Source organism: Physeter macrocephalus, chromosome 21 (genome assembly GCF_002837175.3).
Source record: "Physeter macrocephalus isolate SW-GA chromosome 21, ASM283717v5, whole genome shotgun sequence".
Lineage (NCBI taxonomy): Eukaryota > Metazoa > Chordata > Mammalia > Artiodactyla > Physeteridae > Physeter > Physeter macrocephalus.
The window spans coordinates 107,036,662-107,055,656 of NC_041234.1; the positions used below are offsets into that span (position 1 = coordinate 107,036,662).

The 18,995-nt window shown below is 40.3% G+C and overlaps 1 protein-coding gene across 1 annotated transcript; it reads left to right on the forward strand.

Annotated features, from left to right (window-relative positions):
* The first annotated feature begins 472 nt into the window (after positions 1-472).
* On the forward strand, positions 473-16,914 carry HTATSF1 (HIV-1 Tat specific factor 1). Its single transcript, XM_024128183.3, has 10 exons — positions 473-658; positions 826-1,066; positions 2,762-2,942; positions 3,845-3,892; positions 4,362-4,516; positions 6,543-6,706; positions 8,058-8,157; positions 13,408-13,497; positions 14,428-14,565; positions 15,103-16,914. The coding sequence occupies exons 2-10, from the start codon at positions 881-883 to the stop codon at positions 16,342-16,344; spliced, it is 2,304 nt and encodes a 767-aa protein (XP_023983951.1). The 5' UTR covers positions 473-658; positions 826-880; the 3' UTR covers positions 16,345-16,914.
* Positions 16,915-18,995: the final 2,081 nt, after the last annotated feature.

An 18,995-nucleotide genomic window follows, 5' to 3' on the forward strand; every position in this document is an offset into this window, starting at 1 on the left:
CACACACGCACTAGACACCAGACCCTGTACTAGGAACTCGGGCTAACCAGAGCCGGCGCCCCTCCTAGCGAAATCGTAACGAAACAAGCCAAAGACTCGTTTCCCACGCGGAGGAGGAGCCTCCGGGCGAAGGAGGCGCGCCTTTCTCTCGCACTGAGACCTGTCCCGCCCGCCCTGTCCACTCCCCCAAGATGGCGGCCGCCCCGACGCCTACTCCGGCGCCGGCCGAGGGGGAACCTTCCCACGCCTTCGGGCTACCGCCTCGCCCCGGCCCCTCCCGGCCCGCCGGGGACGCCGCGGAGTCAAATGGCCCCGAGGCGCCGCGCCAGGAAGTCCCAGCTGGGCATCACCGCCCGGCAGCAGCGCCGACCCCGAGCCCCGCCCCGAGCCCCCCGCCCCGAGCCCCACGCCGCCTGCTCGCGTCGGCGCCTGTTGACGCCACTGGGGGCGTGTCTGCGCGACCCGCGACGTCGCGACGCGTCAACAATGGCGACTGCGTCAGCGTGAGCGGGCCTCCGTTGTCAAGCGGTTTCCAGACGTTGCGGCGGAGCCCGCGGTAGTCTGAGACCCGGCCGGCGGGGACCACAGAACACCTTGTGGTCGCTCCCGCCGCGCTGTGGATCGAGCTGCGGTGTCAAGACCCAGCGGGGAGAGCCAGGTGGGCGGCGGGGCCGGGAGTAGCGGCGCGTGCGCGCGGCGGGCGGGGGGCGGTGCGGCTGGCGAGCGGCCCTGACTTCCCGGGGGCTGCTGGGGCGCCGCGGGGAGGCGGGCGGGGGGGGGCGCGGGCTGAGCACGGCCAGCCTCCCTTTCTCTTTTCCCCTCCAGCGTCATTTTGGCCTCTTCGCTCTCCCGGACCCTGCCCTTGGGCTAAGTCGGCAACATGAGCGGCAACAACTTGGATGAGAACGACGAGTTTGATGAGCAGTTGCGAATGCAAGAATTGTACGGAGGCACTGAGGACGGCGACACCGAGAAAGATCCCGGCGGAGAAAACGATTCTTTCCGGCAGCAGCCGACTGACACCCCATACGAGTGGGACCTGGACAAGAAGGCTTGGTTCCCCAAGGTAAAAGTCGCACGGGCGCCGAAGCGCAGCGGGCCCGCCTGGCCAGCCTCGCGGGGCGCTCCTTTCACGTTTTCTTTGCTGAGGTCCTGGGTTAGAGTCCCTCTGGATAGTGACGTTTCTTTTTGTTGTGTCTGTAGCAGAACCGACGTGTAAAGGAACGGAAATCTTTAGGGAGATGGCTTCAGTGTAATTTAATTATTAAGCCTTTTCCATGCCTTATAAATCTTATCTATGAAGGTTACAGTTGGTGACTGCTTTTTATTGCAAAGAGGAAAAACACCAAGAGCAAATTCAGTCGATGTTAATCTCACGTAGTCTCAATCTTACTTATCCTAGGAATTCAGATGTTTAGCTGATGTGCTATGTGTAAAATTCAGCTTCTTGATTTGAAAAATTGAAAAATTGATAATTCTTTACTGATTGAACTTTGCACCTCTTTTTACTTTCCTACTAAATTTTGTCCCTAGACACATATGTTTGAACCATGTTACCACGGGAATATGACAAGAGGTGCACAGAATATGGTTGGAAAAGATCTGAGCATATTTATTTAGAGTACTTGGAAATTGTGAAGTATTCTATTTTAGCTTGAAGGTAAAATGACTGATGTTAAGCTTGGCTCTCTAAACTTTTTGGTCAAAGTACCCTGTTAATCAAAGTCTCACGGTATGGGTGGAAAAAAAAAGGATACTTATCACACACTAATAGACTTGCAAGCCAGTAATACAAACTGTGTCTCCATTGTGTAATTTGAGTGTGATTTTTTAATTATTTATTTCACCTTTTTTCTTTCCCACTTTGTGTGTACGTTCCAACCCCTCCAAATTGTTAAACTTACTATTTCACTTGGCTGCTGGTGGTGCCAGCTAGAGTGCATATTTGGTTTCTTGAGCCTTCGGAGTACTTTAACAATCGCCTGATAATGGATTAATTTGCGGCTCTATCTTTTTATGTTATGGGAGCCCATACCTCTTCAAACTTCAAGTTTTAAATTTTCCTCATTCCTGTGTGTGCCTAACATTGATTGGTATGAAGATACAACTATATTTCTTTTGTTGTGCAATTGTGTTTTTTCCCTAAGAGCCAGGAGGATAGATGTGAGTTGGATTTGTTCTTGATTTGTTCTGACATTAAATGATAATGTGATTTAATTAGTGACGGTGTTAAATAAAATAGCATTTAATTTTATAATTGTTAGCCCCATTCTTTACACACCAAATCAGAGTTCTACTCTTTGTGTTCTCTGCCTACAGGTATTTAAATATTTAGAGCACATATACTTTTGTTCATCCATATAGTAAAAGAAAATTTGATCCTGTTGTTAGATTATTAGTTGACTGCTGGTTTTTATTCTGTTTATTGTTATCTGATACTCCCTTTGTTATATTTATTTGTAGCCTTAGTCAAGTAGACTGCAGAGATAGTAATTTACAAGTGAAACAGCTAGAAAAGGTGCCAACTTAAAATGCCTTTAATAGTACCTCAGACTTTTGTGCTGATAATCCAAGTACCCATGTCTTAATTTTTTATTATTTTGTGTGCAGTTTTCTATATAAGGTGACTGTTCTTGCATTTACACAGAAACACTTGTATGTTAAGTTGTATAACTGAATATGCTGTTATTGAACACTGTAAACTTTTTGCGTGAGGAAATCATTTTTGAATTTATGTGTGTGTGCTAAATTTCTTGTTTAGATCACTGAAGATTTTATTGCTACATACCAGGCCAATTATGGCTTTTCTAACGATGGTGCGTCTAGTTCTACTGCGAATGTCCAAGATGTCAGTGCTAGGACTGCAGAGGAACCTCCACAAAGAAAATCCCCTGAACCCAGTGATACCAAAAAGAGGGGAGAAAAGAGAAAGCATGAATCAGGCAAGTGGATTTAGCTTGCAAACATGAGTGTAAAAATTAAAAATATGAGTGTGTGTGTATATATAGTTACTTTTTGGAGAATTATAAAATAGCTTTGACAGAACTATAAGATGGGTTTTGTTTGTTTGTTCGTTTTTGTTTTTGTTTTGCTGTACGCGGGCCTCTCACCGTCGTGGCCTCTCCCATCGCGGAGCACAGGCTCCGGACACGCAGGCTCAGCGGCCATGGCTCACGGGCCCAGCTGCTCCGCGGCATGTGGGATCTTCCCGGACTGGGGCACGAACCCGTGTCCCCTGCATCGGCAGGTGGACGCTCAACCACTGCACCACCAGGGAAGCCCCATAAGATGGTTTTTTTAAATATTATTATTTGGGTTCATATGTTGGCTCTCTCACTAACCTGTGGGCATCTGGTGGGCTCTTTCAATTCAGTTCAGTTCTCAGTTTCTTCCTTTGCAAAATAGAGCTGTCATTAGGAGATTATCTAAAGTTCTGTTTGTAAGGTGATTTTTTTTTGTACTTTTTGAGTTTAATTAATTAAACTCAAAAAGTCGATTTTGCTTCAGCTTGGCCAGGTCTAACACAGTAGATCGGAGTCAGAAGCAACTTACGCCAAGGCCTAAAGTCAGTGCAAGGGTGAGGTTTTTTAAAGGTAGTATCAGAGTCATAAAGAACCAAGGTAAAGTAGCCATCTTTTTTCAGACTGGGCTCTGAAACGAATTACTTGTCCAAAGATCCAAATACTTTGAAAGTGGACAGTGATTTGATTTAATCTGTCTTGTTCTAAGGGTAAGAAAAAGTTTCTGGAAGTTTTGAGAAACTGCCACACTGTCAGGATTTCATAATGGGACTCTTACCTTTTCTGGCATGTGTTTTATTTATTTATTCCATTTTGATTTTTAGGATGGTTTCATATTGAAGAGGACAGAAACACAAACATTTATGTTTCTGGTATGTATACCTCTTTAACCACATTTAGAGTAGAAAATATTTGATTTTGAGATTTTTCACAAAGTGATTTTTAGTTTTCAGTTTCTCTAAATTCTATTTTGTATCGTTGTGTCATTACTTGTTCAGCCATTTACGTGAGTGAGGAATGTGTTGTTTTTTTATGAAACTGAGAAAAATTAAGTGTATGTAACTTTGTGTGCCATCCTTCCTGTCTGCTTTAGGTAACTCACAGCTGTTTGCCCCTTCAGATTCATTGATACCAGGCCTAAGCAAAGCATGATTTTAATGTATATTTGAATACATTAAAACATGACATATCTTCACGTCTATAGATGTGAGATTTTTACATACTTTTAGAAAATCAAAATTGCGCTCATCCAAGTTATGGATTTCGAATTGGTAGAATTCCTGAGTAATGCTCACCTTTGTTTTAGATGCCTTTATAATTTTTTTCCCCCGAACGTCACAGGCTTGCCTCCAGATATTACAGTGGATGAATTTATACAGCTCATGTCCAAGTTTGGCATTATTATGAGAGATCCTCAAACAGAAGAATTTAAGGTCAAGCTTTACAAAGATAATCAAGGAAATCTTAAAGGAGATGGACTTTGCTGTTATTTGAAGGTTAGTTATGTGGTCAAGTAAGTTTCTCCTATCTCCGTTTCTTTTTTCTCTTTTTTTTTTTTTTTTTTTTTCATTTTCCTATCTCCATTTTTAACTCAGGAACCAGGGCTATAATTTTGTATGGATGATAACCAAGAGTGAGAGCTATTCAAAACAGGATGTGAAGAAAACTGTTGTTTCACGTTGTGCTTGTGTGTCTCACATTGGTAAGGTTATTCACTTGCTCTTGTAAGAAAATATGTTACCAGGTCAAGGTATTATGTAAGTCATATGACCGAGGTACTTCTCTTGTCTTAAAAAAATTCTTGCTGCAAAGATCTCTTTAGGCGTGTATGCATATAATCAATGCAGAATACATTCTAAAAATCCGCAGAGAAAAGAAAGCCAGTAACATTTTATTTGCCCATTGGAATGAATTAGACCAGGGTTTGGCAAACTTCAGCCCACTGCCTGTCTTTGTAAATGAAGTTTTATCGTAAGCGGGCCACATTGATTCATTTACACATTTGTCTGTACCTCCTTTCACGTTTCAACAGCAGAGTTGAGTGCTTGCAACACAGACCACAGGGCCCACACAGCCTAAAATATTTACTCACTAGCCCTTTACAAGAGTTTTCTGACCCTGAATTAGACCATAAAGGTGATAACTTATGCTTACTGCTTTGAAATATATTTTGAATGAGAGAGAAGAGAGAGTGGTATTAACAGACATTTGTAGAACTTTATGTATTTATGATACCATAAATGGCATGGGGGGAAGCTCAGTGCCAAAGGCAGCCATCATTTTTGGAACACCTGTCCCCTTAGGAGCATGTGTTATGCATTACTGCCCGGTACAAAAGAAATGGGCACAACGGTGGCGAGTACATGTGTCATGGAACCTGAAAATAATTACAAAGCAAAATCAAAGTGATGAAGCAAGAGTACCGACATCACAAGTGTGTTGCAAGTGTACAACATTTCAGTGAAATCAGAGGGCGGGTAGGATGAAGCTGACAAGCTTTGGGGGAGATAGGTTTTTGACCTGGTTCTTGAACATGATGGGATCACACGTGAGTACGACCATTATAGGAAGACATTTATGTAATTTTCAAATGTAAGGAGATTGAATGCTTTATGAGTTCTTCAAGGATTACTAAAAATCTGTGAACAGATTCTTAGGGGGTTTGATTGGGTTTTAAAATTTTGAAGAGAAAAATGGGGTTTTGACAAACTTGCTATGTCAAATTTATGACCCATAAAAGTGCAAGATTGCCAACCCAGTAAATTGAGTTCCAGAAGGATATAGTTAATTGTTCCAGGATCCATATTTGATTGCGTGGCTGAGTTCAGTTGTCCTTTTGAGTTCTCCTCAGGTCCTCAGATCTTTGAATCTGTGTAGAGCTGACAATTGCCCCCTTTGTACAGGACCCAGAATCCACAAGTGTGTGTAATGTTCAAGCTATCAGAGAATCATCTTGTTCCCAGTATATCGCAGACCGACATTTTAATTGGTGAACACAAAAGATTAAAGGCTGACTGTGCTATTCCCAGTTTCTTGAGTCATCTAGTCTTCTAAGTAGGAAACTTTTAGAATTTTAAAACTGGAATGCACCTTGGGAATCACACAAGTCCATTTACCTCATTGTACAGAGGAGAAATTGAGATTCCAGGAGGCAAAACTACTATTCCAGTAATGGTATAACTTATTGAGCACCTACTGTATGCCAGTCACTATCCTTTATGTGCCTTATTTCATTTAAATTTGTCAAGAACCCTGCAAAGAAGGCAGTTCCATTCCCATTTTACAGATGAAGAAATTGGGGCTCAGAGAGCTTGAATAACTTGCCTAGGTTCACATAACTGGTTGGGGACAGCTATGTCTTAAGTACACATTTTCCGACACGTGTTCTGTAGTTCTTTATTCCCACGTAGGTAGTTACATTTAAATCTTTATTTCATGTGTAGTCATCATTCATCTAAAACACTCCTGCTGAAGTTTCATTTCAGTGTGTGACTGACTGTAACTTGCTTTCCCTTTACAAAGAGAGAATCTGTGGATCTCGCATTAAAACTTTTGGATGACGATGAAATTAGAGGCTACAAATTACATGTGGAGGTGGCAAAGTTTCAACTGAAAGGGGAATACGACGCCTCAAAGAAGAAGAAGAAGTGCAAAGACTACAAGAAAAAGCTGTCTATGCAACAAAAGTTTGTGGTTTTCTTTTTTCCATTTTGAAAGATTTTGTGTAAATATCCTAGAGTATACTTTTGGTAATAACCACCTAGTTTTTTTTTTAACGTCTTTATTGGAGTATAATTGCTTTACAATGGTGTGTTAGTTTCTGCAGTATAACAAAGTGAATCAGCTATACGTATACATATTTCCCCGTATCCCCTCCCTCTTGCGTCTCTCTCCCATCCTCCCGATAACCACCTAGTTTTGTTCCATCAAGTATGCCTACAGATTATTTTTAAATAATTTTATTTGCTATACACCTGAAACTAACACAACACTGTAAATCAACTATCCTCCAATATAAAATAAAAATTTAAAAAAAATTTCATTGGCTCATCGGAAACCCTCAGTAATCTGTGTGATAGGATGATTTGGCAGTGGTGGTGTTTTTCGTTTTCTGGGGTATTCATTTTTAAGATAGCATGGGCTTAAATGAAATAAAGCCATCTCTACGGAAAATGTTGAACATCAGATTAAGTAAGATGGTTTAGGTTTATATACTGGAGCCATTAGTTCATTTTTCACGTGGCTGGAATCAGCTACACCAGGAGCTAAATTTTTACATACAGGTTTGTTAGTAGGAGTTAGAAATTAAAAATGATAGGTTGTATCATTTTATCATGTACTGTGTGGTTGTGTATAGTATATACAAGTCATCAAGTTTCTATTATTCCCTTTATTTAATATGTTTTTTGAAATATGCTGGTTTTAAGAAATGAGCCAAAATGATAGGTACTTCTATCAGAGTGAATTCTAATAACACTTCTAACACTATGCTTAAACTAATAATAAAACGATCCCAGAAGCATTTAGTTGTGATGTCTGTAGTTTTTACAGGAATCGTTAAAATAGATACCTAAAAATTTTATAAACAAATCAGTAAGATTTAAGATAGTAACAAAGAGTGAGTAGTTTTACAGATTTCAGTGCAGTTTGTTCTTTATAATCGTAAAATACCTAAAAACCAATACAATTTGAACATTGTCCTGGCCTCAGTGTCTCTTCCTAGATAGTCATAGATACTAAATAATTAGCAATTTTTCAGGAGTCTCATTGGAATGTTTGTAACTAGCCAGCAGTTCTGAAAAATATATATATATTCTGGGGGTTTCAGGTACTGGGTCCATCTTTCACCTGCCCATTATTTTTATTCAGAAAGTTGTAATGGAGCTGTGACTAAAATACACCTTGTTGTTTTGGAATCAAATAATTATCACTATTTAAGTGCTCAATAAAGGATTATTTAACTGCTCTTTTTTTTTTTTCGCTCTGACAAGTCTGAAACAAAATTCACAGCTTCTTGTTCCTGCTTTGTCGCGTTAGGCAGTTGGATTGGAGACCCGAGAGAAGAGCTGGCCCGTCCCGAATGCGCCACGAGCGAGTTGTCATCATCAGAAATATGTTTCATCCTGTAGATTTTGAGGTAGGAAGCAGTATTCTTACTGATAGAAACATAGATATGCTTTCTTTCAAGGGAGCCCAAAGCTTGCCTCACCCCATCTTTCTCATGTCACATCCTGCACGTCCATCTGGTCTTCAGGGTCGGAAAATGATACCAAGAATCAACTGAAGGTTTCAGATTTTCCCAGGTTTAACCCAGCGTTCTTTTAATCGTATCGCAGGTAAACCTGTCTAATACCTATACCGTGGCCCCAAACAGCAGCTACTTGGTATGGGAGATGATTAAAAATATAATCTTTAATAAAAAGATGTATGGGGGTCGCTTGTGGATTTTGAGTGCAGTTCAACAGTGCAGGCTGGTTTTGGTGGGGAGGACCAGTTTCACACTTGGAAGTGAAAACTTCCCTTTAGTGCTAAAAGTTTGATCCTTAAAAAACCTTAGGTTAATGAAATACAGCCCCTGACATTTGAGTAGCGAAGGTTGTTTTTTTAGGACCTAATCTTTACAAAACTCTTCAGTGGCTATTAAGAGGACTTTGTAATAATTGGTGTCCATGTAAGATTCTAGGAACAGCAAATAAAAGTGAATAAAGGAGGAAGAGCTACTAGAGAGGTTTAAGGATTATTAATTGCCATCAGGGTACCTCGTGTTACGTTCTGCCTCTTGTCCTTATCTCTGTGTTTTGGCCTAGACCGATGGGATCATTCATGGAAGAAGAATTCTTTATTCTCTGCCTGACTTCTGAAATTAATGATAACAAATTACACATAAGAAAAAAATGTTCATAATGTAAAATTTCAGATGGTTTACAAATGATCTAGTTGCACCCAAGGCCCACTCTTGTTTCTTTTGTGCGGTTAAGCAGATTTAGAGTGACAGTGTCATTTTATCCCCCTTAGAGAGGGCACCAGAATTGTCTGTTGAACTCCATCTCTGCAGATAGTGATGTGGTAGGGTTTACCATGCACCTGTGGAGACTGTGTCTTTTGAGGTCATTGGGAAGAGACCTGTGGTCTATTTATACTGTTTGGTGTCTCTTCTGACTAGAATCCTGAAGCATCTTGAAATACGGCAGAGCTGCTTTAGACTTGCAGTGATAATGAAGCATGTTTAAAAAATACACATATACACATGCACACTAGATGCTTTTTGAAATGCTGTCCCTGCCGGGTGGGACTTTGAAAGGCATGCATAGACGGATCATGGTATCTAGTCTACTGGGTACAACTCCAGAATTTCCTGTGATTCACCTACATTGTATTTCCCTGGTAGATAATTGGTTTTTTAATTAGGTGACCTATTGCTTTCTGTGACTTGAGAGCCTTGATTCACAACATTCCATACTCCTAACACCTGGTCGTGAATATAAATGCAAACTTAATTCATGAAGTATCTGGGCCCTGTGCAAGTTGAAATGTATTGTGCAATTCCCTTTACGTGTTTCCACCTCCTGCCTTTGCTCGTTGAGACCCTAATTTAAGTCTAGCTATCACCCTGGGCACACTTAATTTTTCCTAGCTTAACCAATATTCTCTCCTCCAGAAAGCCACATTTATTCTTCCTTGACTTCCCACAAATTTCCTCCAGTGGATATTTTTAAAGATAAAAGTTTCATGCTTGTAAATTCTTGATAGCTTAAAGAAAAAAAACCTTTATTGGTTTAATATAAACTTTGGCGTTATAGAACCTTTATATTAACCCTGTTTTATTTTATTCATAGCATTTATTATTATCTGAAATAACTGGATCGTCTCTGTTAGAATGTGAGCTCCGTGAAAGCTGGGGCTCTTGTCTACCTGGTTTGCTGTTATATGCCCGGTGCTTAGAATCATGATTGGCACATAGTAGGCCCTCAGTATTTATAGGAAGAAAAAGTGAGAGAATGACTGAATGAAACCCGTTTTACTCAACAAGGCAGAGTGTTTTTATCCACTCAAGGAAGAAAACATTTTCTCTTTGGCATCTTTGCAAATGAAGGAACGTTTTCAGACGGCTGCACCACAGGGGCTGGGAGCGCGGTGATGGGCTTCAGAGTTCACGGGCAGAGAAACCCTCGATGCTGTCCTTGTTTGCCCATCTGACTGGTCTTGTGTGGTCCGATGAGTTTGATGAGAGCCTGTCAGAAGTCTTGTTTTTTTGCTCAGTGTCTCATGGGCCTGAACGTAAAAGTGCATCACTGTAGTAGACTGTCCAGTATGCTAGACTCTAGCCACATGTGGTTAAATTTAAATTAATTGAAGTGAAATAAAATGAAAATTTAATTCCTCAGGTGTATTAGCCACGTGAGGCTAGTAGCAACCATATTGGATAATGGAGTATTCACTTCTATTAACACAGAAAGTTCTGTTGGGCAGTGCTGGTGTAGACATTATATAACTCTGGATAGAGGTGTTCAACTGGAAAACTGCTTTCATTGGATGTTTTTGGGGAGTGTTTGATTTGTCCAGAGATTCCATATGAATCTAAAGAACAGATCAGCATTGAGGTTTGTAGTAGAAGACAAAAACTGAATTGTCAGGTAACCAGGGTGTCAGAAAGAAATCAGATTTTGTGGGCTGGAATACAGGCACACCTTGTTTCACTGTGCTTCGCTTAATTGCGCTTTGCAGATACTGCTTTTCTTTAATTTTTACAAATTGAAGTTTTTGTAGCAACCCTGCATGGAGCAAGTCTGTCAGTGCCATTTTTCCAATAGCATTTGCTTACTTCATTTCTCTGTGTCACTGTTTTGGTAATTGTCCCAGTAGTTTAAACATTTTCATTATTATTATATTTGTTATGGTAATTTGTGATCAGTGATCTTTGTTACTATGACAACTCGCTGAAGGCTCAGATGATGGTTAGCATTTTTTAGCAATGAAGTATTTTTTAATTAAGGCATGTCTTTTTAAAATATAATGCTGTCACACACTTAATAGACTACAGTATAGTGTAAACGTAGCAGGAAAACCAAAAAAGTTCGTGTGACTTGCTTTATTGTAATATTTGCTTTATTGCGCTGGTCTGGAACCGAACATGCAATATCTCCGAGGTATACCTGTATATGTTTATTCCACACAGTTGACTAGCGTTAGAACCAAAATACCTAGAAGTACTCTTCGGTATCAGGGTGAACAGCGAAGGCTAATCATTTAAATGTAACTTTAAGGGGTTTTCAGTATTTAATTAGCCTTATTTAAAAAATTCATGCCTGGCAAATTTGAATACCAAGAGGTGAAGAACCAAAACTCAGATGCAAAGGTAGGTTTCTCATTGTGTATACTAGCGCTGTCCAATAGAAGTATAATGTGAGCCACATGTGTAATTTAAATTTTTCTAGCAGCCACAATACAAAAACAACATGAAACGGGGTAAATTAATTTTAATGATGAATTTTATCTAACCCAGTATATCCAAAGTGTTATAATTTCAACATGTAACAAAAATGTTAATAAGCTGTGTTACGTTGAAGGTTTTTTCCCCTTTGGTACTAAATTTTCAAAATCTGGTGTTTATTTCACACCTGCAGCACACCGCAGTTTGAACTAGCCACGTTTCAAGTGCTCGGTGGCCACGTGTGGTTAGTGGCTACTATCTTGGACAGTGTAGGTTTAGCTTGGAAAAGAATGAGAAATATGGTTTATTTCTGGGAAAACAAAACACCACCCTGGAAAAACATTATAAGTGTTGACTGCAGAAGGTTTCAGCGTTTCAGTCTGAGTTTAGTCTCAGGTCTGTTGCTTGCAGAGTGTTGTCTTTAGAAAATTTTCATGCTTAGCTAGGTTAAAGGTATTTCCCAGGGGAGAGGGTTATTATCTTTACGCCTCATGATACTATATAACAGTGAAGATATATTTGTTTTTCAAGCTGGTAAACATGAAAACAGAGGTCTGGAAAGTCTTTGGCTGAAATTTGATATTCTTGTAGGAAAGGCACTGAGACTTTGATAAAGAAGTAAAAATGGTAATTCACCCCTCCCCCTACAGTGGAATCATGCTTAAATTTATTTGTTAAATATTTTGAAACAGTTTTTGTTTGTTTTTAATATAACCCTGATTTCCCTTGGTAAATAAAATGGAGTTATTAGGAACAGTTTATCAAACTCTGAAAAAGCTTTTATTGACTGTTCATTGCGCGAAACACTGTGCTGTGTTCTGTAAGGTATTCGAAATTCGGTCAAAGGAGATTCCTGCCTGCGGAAAGCTCACAATCTGATAGGAGCTACCCCCCCGCAACACACACCCCCGTAAAAGCCACCACGTGACTTTACGACATGCGTACATGGAGTTTGTGCTCCGTTCCCCATTCCTCTCAGGCCTGAGAATTTTCTGTAAAACAAATTGGCATATTCTCCACAGTTAGGTTTTATAAGTGGGAGAAATCCAGAGTCCTGCCGGCTGTACTCTTAGAAGCTTCAGATTTATAGGATTTGATAGTTTTGATTTTAAATTTGATTTCAGTAACTGCCTACCAGTTGTTTATTTTTGCCTTTTGACAAAACTTTAGGAAGGAGAAGCCACTTGTCATGTTTTGCTGTTCTCTTTAGTTGGTGAGGAACATACAAACCCGTGAGATAGACAAATTCATATGTTTCCTAAAAAGTGTAAGTCTGCTTCATTAGAAATTTGTAGGTGGGATATCCTCGTTTATATTTGTATGTAGTTGAAATTCAAGTTGATAACGTAACTTTTTATGAGCCTTTTTCATGCTTTGGGACTTGGAGGCAAGATGAACAGGAACCCTTATGGGGGAGGTTTACCCTGTGAGTTAAAATAGAATCGTGGAAGCACAAAGAATCATCTTAGAACACTTAGTCAATGCAAGGGATATATGTCTCCCCGTTACAACATTTCTGTAAATAGGAATCTATGCAAAATGCAGAATAAAGTTTCCGCGTCGGTACAGTCGTCGTGATGCCGGTGCAGAACATAGGAATTAGCAGTCTCTGACTTAATATGTGCCACAGGACTTCACCTGCTTCAGCTGCTGTTATTTGTGATTTCCACTGACACTTCCCTTCCCTCTCCTTTGCCACTGCACACCCCTAGTGCTGCCTACCATACTTGCCCATTCCCCATCTTAAAGCAGGGCAGACCTGTAGTAGTAGCAGCAGCTGTGGTAGTCTAACTTCATTTGACTTTGATTTTTTTAATTTTGTAGACTGCAGACAAACAACTAACCTTAAGCAAAACCTTTGTTTATTTGTTGGTTCGTCAGAGTAAGAAATTTGATTCTCAGGATTTATACTTAAAGAAGGGGGCAAGCCTATTTTAATCAAGTGTGTTTTTGCAGGATGATCCACTGGTGCTGAACGAGATCAGAGAAGACCTTCGGGTGGAATGTTCGAAGTTTGGACAAGTTAGGAAGCTCCTCCTCTTTGATGTAAGTTCATGGCTTGGACAAATGATTTCTAAAGCAATTTTCTTCCATTTTAATAAGTTATTACCAAATGTCAGTATGCCTCCAAACTTTACATAAATGTTTTTATGTAGTAGGTCTGCTGTCTAGTGGTAGCCATCTGTAAGCAGTATTAGATAGCATAATTAGATGAACGTGGATTACAAGCGAAGGCTTTGATAGACGTGATAGCCCTTGGTTATTTTCCTTTATCATCACTCTAGAGTTTATGATCAGGTGAAAAAAAGTATAAGAGACATGTATGAGAGCTTATGGTTCCCTATTTGGCCACATCTCCCCCTCTTTCTGAATTATTTCTTCTTCCATATTTGGCGAAGAACAATCAAGAAAAATACTCTCCTGTATGTTCCCCTTTTCACCTTTTTCTTACATCCAGAATCAACACGTAATAATTTAAAGAGTCACCGTTTATTGATTGCATACTACAGCTACTTTACATGTTATCTCATTAAATCCTCCAAATCCTCTGAGGTAGGTAGGTGCTATTTTACCCATTTTACTTAGTTACCCATTTTACAGTTGAGGAAGTTTAGAGAATGAGCACGTTGCCCAAGGTCATTCAGCTGCTAAGTGGCAGAGCCAGGATTTAATCCCAGCGCTATTCAGCTTCAGAGTCCACATTCTGAACAGCCATACTGTTCTGCGTCGCATTAGACAGTGTTATCAGCAGGAACATTTCCAAGGATGTCATGCTTGGTTTTTGCTAGACAACGTTAAGCTGAAGAAGCAGCTAGCTGCGTGTTACTGGCTGCAGTAAAAAGGAAGAAAGACTTCATACATAAAATCTGTAGCTCAAATGATCAGAAGGAACACTGCTTCCTTACTTTGTCAAATGTATATGTTTTACTTTAAATGTTCTCATTCATTCCTTCTTTTTCTTCCTTGTCTTTCTAGAGACACCCTGATGGTGTGGCCTCTGTGTCCTTTAGGGATCCGGAGGAAGCGGATTATTGTATTCAGACCCTCAATGGAAGGTGGTTTGGTGGCCGTCAAATCACTGCCCAAGCGTGGGATGGGACTACAGATTATCAGGTGAGTTCTGCAACTGTCAAGGGCACATGAATTGTTTCATTACCCACAAATACTGATCTAGCAGTTTTTCACATAAGTTTTAAGTTCTGTTTAATCTGTTTAACAGTACCTCTTTTAAATAATCCTTTATATTCAGAGTACGGAAAGAAAAATGTTTCAGTCTTTCAGTTTATAAGTCTGAAATCAGTTTATAAGTCTTGAGGCTTGCTCAGGATAGCAATAAGAGAAGAACAAATTAAAGCGCTTCTCTTCCTTTCTGTCTTGTAAAGTACGGACAGTGCAGTTATTAACTTTTTAATTGATGAGCTGTTTCTACAGTGCTGTGGTATTAGGCGTTTATTTAAATGATCTTAAGGTCAGCTCTAGTAAATCAAGATGTAAAGTGTTGGAAACTGAAGATAGGGAATTGCTTTAATTTCCTAAAAGTGATACCTTATAAAATCAGAGTACTTTCGGCGATAATTAGAAATGTTCAGAGACGCTGTTACTTCTTTTGGCCTAAAACATATTTTAACGGCAGTTTCCATGTGTACACAGGTGGAGGAGACCACGAGAGAAAGGGAGGAAAGGCTGAGAGGATGGGAGGTTTTCCTCAACACTCCCGAAGCCAACAGAGGCCTTCAGCGTTCAGATTCCGTCTGGGCTCCGGAAAGGGTGGGGCCTTCTAGAGTTAGGCATTTTTCAGAGCACCCTTGCACATCTCAAACGAATGTTCAAGAAGCCGCAACTGAAATGGCATTTGAAGAACCTATAGATGAAAAGAAGTTTGAAAAAACAGAAGATGGGGGAGAACTTGAAGAAGCTGCTTCTGAAAAAGATGCTAAAGAAAGTGGCCCTGAAAAAGAGGCTGAAGAAGGCTGTCCCCAAAAAGAATCTGAAGAGAGCTGCCTCAAAAGAGAGTTTGAGGAAGGCTGTCCCAAAAGAGAGCGTGAAGAAGACTTCCCCGACAGAGAGTCTGGAGAACGCAGCCTCGAGAAAGAGCATGAAGAGGGTAGTCCTAAAAAAGAGTCGAAAGAGAATGGTGCAGAAGGAGAGCCCCAAAAGAAGAGACCCAAAACAGATCCTGATGAGAACGGCCTTGAGCAGGAGCCTGAGGAGGAGGCCAGCCCCCAGAAGGCGGCTGAAGATGGCAGCTCGGAACAAGGGTCTGAAGAGTGCTCGGAAAAGCAGTTTGAAGACGACTCTGAAAAAGAGTTAGAAGAAAACGGCCTTGAGAAAGGTTTTGAGGAAGAGGGCTCTGAGAAGGAATTTAATGAAAACATTCTTGAAAAAGAGATAGAAGAAAATAACTCTGAAAAATCAGAATTCGAAGATGACAGCTCTGGGAAAATGTTTGATGAAGAAGGCTCTGAGAAGGAGTTTGACGAAGAGTCAGATGAGAAGGAAGAAGAGGAAGATGTGTATGAAAAAGTATTTGACGATGAGTCGGATGAAAAAGAGGACGAAGAGGATGCCGAAGAAAAGGGGCTGGAAGATGTGGATGAAAAGGACGAAGAAGACGATGCAGATGAAAAGGTGTTTGAAGATTCAGATGGAAAAGAAGATGAGGAAGATGTAGATGTAAAGGAAGATGAAGACACAGATGAAAAGATGTTCGAAGATGATGATTCCAACGAGAAGTTGTTTGATGACGATGCCAGTGACAAGTTGTTTGAAGATTCCGATGAGAGAGGGACTGTGGGTGATTCAGGGAACGTTAAGGAGGAAGGGCCCCTGTCCACAGGCAGCAGCTTTGTCCTCAGTAGTGATGATGACGATGAAGACGATGATGACGTTTAATCCCTTAAACTTGCTTTGTAGGGTGATTCCTCCATCTCCATTTTGCCTCTGCTCCAGGGTAATTACTAGTAGTGTTACATGAACGTGTGCATAGAGGTAGGATGCCCTCAGATCAGTGCAGTGAAGTGTTCGTGATTATCTGTACTGACCGATTTTAAATATATGTGAACAAGTCAACTGGATTCTTGTCTTTTGTCAGATTTGTTAAGTGCATGCAGAAACAGAAAGTATTCTTTTTTTAAAGTATTCTGATTGAAGTTTGTGATATTCAAAACTAAAAACTAAGTTGTTAATATGCAGAAACAGAAAATTAGACCTGATTTAAATTGCATTTTTCATTCTTGCTGTTGCTTTATTCATACTAAAGTTTGGTTTCTCTAAGGACCTGAAAAATCCCTGTAGGAGTCTCCTTGCTTCAGCTTATGATGTTACCACTGATGTCCCCATTTCCCCTCTCTAAACCAGAACATGTTACTAAAACTTACGAAGTAAAGAACACTTCGGAGTTTTTCCCTGCCCAGTCCTCACAAGTTACTTTTATTTTTCTTTTCTCCCCTCTTGCCATGAAAATTGAGTCTTAAATGTGCAAAAGTAAACTTCCCGAGGTTCCATTATTGAAAATACAGAGGAAATCAGAATTCTACCGTGTACCGTTTGGGCCCCTCTAGAAGCTGATTAAACTTACAGGACCTTTACCCAGAAAAATCTATGCATGCACTACACAACCTTTTGTATACAGTTTGGGGTGGTTCATGGATCCCCTGGAGTTTTAAGAACTTTTGTCATGCATATTTCAGAGTTTTGCTTTTGATTTTGTTCTAGAATCATGGTATCTAGTATATGCTAAGTTGTGCAGTCCCAATAAAAATTTGGGTCTTTCTTGATTGTGCTTTCCAAATTCAGTATTGGTGAATTGACTTCTGATGTAGCATTAAGAAGTTATTCTCATAAATCAGAAGAATTAAAATAAACTGCATTGGTGCTTTCTCATTATACCGTCTGTCAGTGTAATCATTACCCTCTATAGACAGAAAAGAGTTCTTATACTTCAGGACAGCTTTCTGAGAATGTTTTAGTTGGTGTCTGGGATCTATTAAAAATCTTTAGGCTTTTCACCAGGGGTAAATCAGTAAAAGAGGTGAAGAAAGTTAAACATAGAAAAACTGCAAACCAAAATAGTGTTCCCTTTGAAGATAAGCCAGAAGCATTTAAACACTGTATTTATTGTGTTTTACTACAATTTATTGTAATTTGTTGGAAAATTGGTTTTCTAAAGGAAAGGGTAAGAATGCTTTATCTTCCGTACACAGTGGTTGGAACGCATAACTACAACATAAATTAGCTCTAAGCCTGTCAGAAGGAGGCCGTTTTCATTCTAACTTCTTTTCCCTGCTCATTAGTTTGGTTGGTATCAAGTACTCATGCTCTTTTCATATAAACACCCTGGAGCAAAAGTCACAAACAGCTGTAAAATGGTAAATAATTTACAAGGTGCTATTGATGAGCAGACATTAAGAGTCATGAAGCACTCACCTGCTTTCTAAGCAATCAGGTTTTATTGGTCCTGAAAATGGAATTTATTGTGGAGCAACCATACATCTTGTTATCAAAAGAAAATTAAAATGTACGGGTGGATTGTAAGCACAGCAATGCTCAACAATTACCCAACAGTTTCTAAGGAGTAATGCTCCTTAAGACGATATATATAAATGTCAAATAATGTATTCAACCCTGAGTGCATGAACCAGAAGTTGCTTCAGAGATGCCTTTGAAAGGCTTGAATGCCCTGCCCTCTGAGTCTGCAAGTGCCTTGTATAGGAACATACTTGAAACTTCATGTTAGAAGGTAAGAATATTACTGGTCTTGCCAATATTAATGAAATCTTTTAAATCATTACTACTTTCTACAAAAGAAACCCGACAGCAAAATTGGAGTAATTTGTTCCAAGGATCTCTTCCTTCTCAAGTAACTGGGCTCTTTCTCGAGCCCTGCGTTGTCAAATCTGGCCAATCTGGAAGCCACTATTTCTTCCTTTTTAGAGTGGAATCTTCTCCTGATGTAAATTATTTGGTGATTCTGAGGCTTGGAGAAAAGGTGGGAGTTAGCTAGTTTTCCGAAAATACCTTTCTCAAATAATGCCAAGAAGTGCTCTTGGGAGTTCCCTGGTGGTCTAGTGGTTAGTATTTGGAGCTTTTACTGCTGAGGCCCAGGTTCAATCCCTGGTCCGGGAATTGAGATCCTGCAAGCCGAAAGGTGAGGCCAAAATAAAAAATAAATGAAAGAAAGAAAGAGAGAGAGAGAGAGAGGGAGGGAGGGAGGGAGGGAGGGAGAGAGAGAGAGAGAGAGAAAGGAAAGAAAGAAAGAAAGAGAAAGAAAGAAAGAAAAAGAAAGAAAGAAAAAAAGAAAGAAAAGAAAGAAAGAAAGGGCTTCCCTGGTGGCGCAGTGGTTGAGAGTCCGCCTGCCGATGCAGGGGATGCGGGTTCGTGCCTGCCGATGCAGGGGGCGTGGGTTCGTGTCCCGGTCCGGGAAGATCCCACATGTCACGGAGCGGCTGGGCCCGTGAGACATGGCCGCTGAGCCTGTGTTCCGCGACGGGAGAAGCCACAACGGTGAGAGGCCCGCGTACCACAAAAAAAAAAAAAAAAAAAAA